The 3,556-nt window shown below is 34.7% G+C and overlaps 1 protein-coding gene across 1 annotated transcript in view; it reads right to left on the bottom strand.

Annotated features, from left to right (window-relative positions):
- Positions 1–1,553: 1,553 nt before the first annotated feature.
- Positions 1,554–3,556, bottom strand: part of snupn (snurportin 1) — a 12,934-nt gene continuing 10,931 nt past the window's right edge. The window contains exon 9 of the mRNA XM_056451787.1: positions 1,554–2,397. Coding sequence (XP_056307762.1) covers positions 2,095–2,397 — 303 coding nt within the window. The 3' untranslated portion in view covers positions 1,554–2,094. The remainder of the gene's footprint in view (positions 2,398–3,556) is intronic.

Genomic DNA, 3,556 nt, shown 5'->3' with positions numbered 1-3,556 from the left:
TTAAATGATCAGTTCCTTGCAGTTTCACCGCTCTTGTCTAAAATGTAAAGTTGATCGGTGTGGAATGACCTTCGTGGGTTAAATCTTCTACAATACTAATCCAGAGCGCGGTAAAAACATTAGTTTTTGAAATGTCTTTTTAAAAATGTCCTGTAAATGGTCTAATTTTAAATATTGTTTTTCATTTTCTGTACAACATTTTAGTTCCACTTGTGGTGTTTAAAGTGCTTTATAAATAAGTTCATCTGAAAATAATGGCACACCTTAAAATATTCATTAGTCAATTTAGAAACATGCTAGCAACATACTCGAATATGTTAACCATTGTAATTCTTGCTAGAACATTATTGCCAAGTTCAATATTTTGAGAAAAATGCCTCACAATAAATGCTAGCAATATGCAAAACATTATAGAAGTTAGCAACATGGTACCCCAACATATAACAATGCTTGAAACATGCTAAAAATGTTGACCATGCAAGCAGAATGCAAAGTCATGCTAGCAGCATCCTAATTCTTGTAGATAAGTCCATTAAGAAGCAAATCTTTAAACATGTTTGGACATTCATAATCATTTTAGACATGAAAAAAAAGTCATAACTTAAGCTACAGTTCTATGAAATATTACTTGTCTATCACTAGAAAAGCTTAATAATTAGCCTAGGAATGTTAGCATTAAGCTAAAAGGTTTCAACATTGTTAAATCATAGTAGCACTGTATTAAAAAGGGGTAAATGCTAGAAAACGTGCTAGAAAATGTTCTAAAATGATAACATATGCTAGCAAAATGTTGGCTAAACAAAAGAAACATGCTAAATATGCCCAAACTCCAACTGACAAAGTCAATTCTAAGACAAACTAATAACTTAAGCTACAATTCTACGAAATGTGACTTGTCTATGACTAGAAAAGCTGAATAATTAGCGTAGGAATGTTAGCATTAAGCTAAAAGGTCCCAACATTTTGTTAAATCATACTAACAATTCATTTAAACGTGTTAACAACATGTGATAACACAACATAACGCAAGCTAGCAAAATGTAGGTGCTATCAGTGCGGTACAACATGCTAGCAAAATGCTATTAACATGCTAGCCATGTGTTAAACGATAATAGCAGTCAAACCAAATACTTAAGCTACAATTTTATAAAATATGACTTGTCTATCACTAGAAAAGCCAAATAATTAGCATAGGAATGTTAGCTTGTAGCTAAAAAGTCATAAAATTGTTAAATCATAGTAGCAATGTATTAAAAATTGGAAAATGTGCTAGCAAATGTTGTAAAATAATAATACAGGCTAGCAAAATGTTGGTTAAACATAAGAAACATGCTAAATGTGCTAAAATTTAAACTGACAAAAATTGTCAAACTAATAGCTTAAGCTACTACTCTATGAAATGTGACTTGTCTGTCAGTAAAAAAGCTGAATAATTAGCATAGGAATGCTAGCATTAAGCTAAAAGGTCCCAACATTGCATTAAATAATAGTAGCAATGTATTAAAATGTGGCAAGTGTGCCAGCAAATGATATAATCATTTTAGACATGGGCATAAACAAAACAGACAGTAAAAGTTTATTGAAGTCACAACACAAATTAAAATAAACAATCCGTATGGTTGTTGAAATGACCTGATCGTCCAATGAGAATATCTAATTAAAAAGCTATTTATAAAATCCAATAAAGATGAATGTCTAAACCAGGGGTCACCAAACTTGTTCCTGGAGGGCCGGTGTGCTACAGATTTTAGCTCCCACCCTTATCAAACACACCTGAACGAGCTAATCAAGGTCTTACTAGGTATATTTGAAACACACGGCCAGGTGTGTTGAGGCAAGTTGGAGCTAAACCCTGCAGGGACACCGGCCCTCCAGGACAGAGATTGGTGACCCCTGGTCTAAACAGAGCAGGTGAATTCAACGGAGTACGATGATTTCTGATCATTTACGCTGCCTAATAGAACCTGCAGAATGCGTTCATTTCTGAAGTAGAAACCGTAGAACTGAATTGCAAATGGAGCAATTAAAAACTCATCTCGACAGCTGTGCGCAGGCTCGAGAAAAGTGCTTTCTAAAAAAATTCACGCAGTGTTTTCAAGTCTCCATGTTTTCTTTCTGAGCGGGATGGGAGTTCTGCGTCGGTGTCTCTGGAGTGGAGAGGTGTTCGAGTTCATATCGGCCATTTTGATCTGCCGGCCGAACTTCTGTGGATGTTTTCTTGTGCTCCAGGATCTGCTGAAGCTGGTGGCTGGCATAATCCGGTTTGCTAGTGAGAGGACACTGTGGCACATCGATGCCCAATATATCGGCCACCATGTAAGGTCTGAGCCATCCGACCAATGGCGTGCTGCCCGGGGTGTAGTGCGTCTCCTTGTGGTAGAAGAGAAGGCCGTCCACCTAGAACACATCGAGTTCATCTGTTTGTGTCCTTCGTGTCTTAATTGTACACCATTAAAGAATCTCTTATGTGTGAAAGCGTAACGGTTTCTGAACTACTGGGAGAATATTATGTTGGTTTGAGAAAGTCATTGACAAATTTTGACCTTTATGTGACTAAATCTAAAACTACAACCACTAAACTCTGACTGTGGCTGCTATTTATTTCCTAATCGAAACCAAAACTGTAAAAATCCTATAATATATAATGATTTATAATGTTAAAATGAACCAAAACTCTTCTCTTTTCAACTGACAAAAATTCTATTATAATATAATCATTCATTTAAGCTACAATGCTATTAAATATACATTGTCTATCCCTAGAAAAGCCCAAAAAGTAGCCTAGGAATGTTAGCATTAAGCTAAAACACAACTTATGCTACAATTCTATGAAATATTACTTGTCTTTTGCTAGAAACACCAAATAATTAGCATATAAATGTAAGCATCAAGTGAAAAAGTCCCAAGATGGTGTTAAATCATAGTAGCACTGTATTAAAATGGAGTAAATGCTAGAAAATGTTATAAAATGATAACATATGCTAGCAAAATGTTGGCTAAACATAAGAAACATGCTAAATGTGCGCAAACTCCAACTGACAAAGTCAATTCTAAGACAAACTAATAACTTAAGCTACAATTCTACGAAATGTGACTTGTCTATGACTAGAAAAGCTGAATAATTAGCATAGGAATGTTAGCATTAAGCTAAAAGGTCCCAACATTTTGTTAAATCTTACTAGCAATTCATTAAAACATGTTAACAACATGTGATAACACAACATAACGCAAGCTAGCAAAATGTAGGTGCTATCAGTGCGGTACAACATGCTATCAAAATGCTATTAACATGCTAGCCATGTGTTTAACGATAATAGCAGTCAAGCCAATTACTTAAGCTACAATTTTATGAAATATGACTTGTCTATCACTAGAAAAGCCGAATAATTAGCTTAGGAATGTTAGCTTTAAGCTAAAAGGTTTCAACATTGTTAAATCATAGTAGCACTGTATTAAAAAGGGGTAAATGCTAGAAAATGTGCTAGAAAATGTTCTAAAATGATAACATATGCTAGCAAAATGTTGGCCAAAGAAAAGAAACATGCTAAATATGCAA

This window comes from Danio aesculapii, chromosome 25, assembly GCF_903798145.1.
Source record: "Danio aesculapii chromosome 25, fDanAes4.1, whole genome shotgun sequence".
Taxonomy (NCBI): domain Eukaryota; kingdom Metazoa; phylum Chordata; class Actinopteri; order Cypriniformes; family Danionidae; genus Danio; species Danio aesculapii.
The sequence above is the reverse complement of the archived record's forward strand: the minus strand, read 5'-3'. Positions and strand labels throughout refer to the sequence as shown.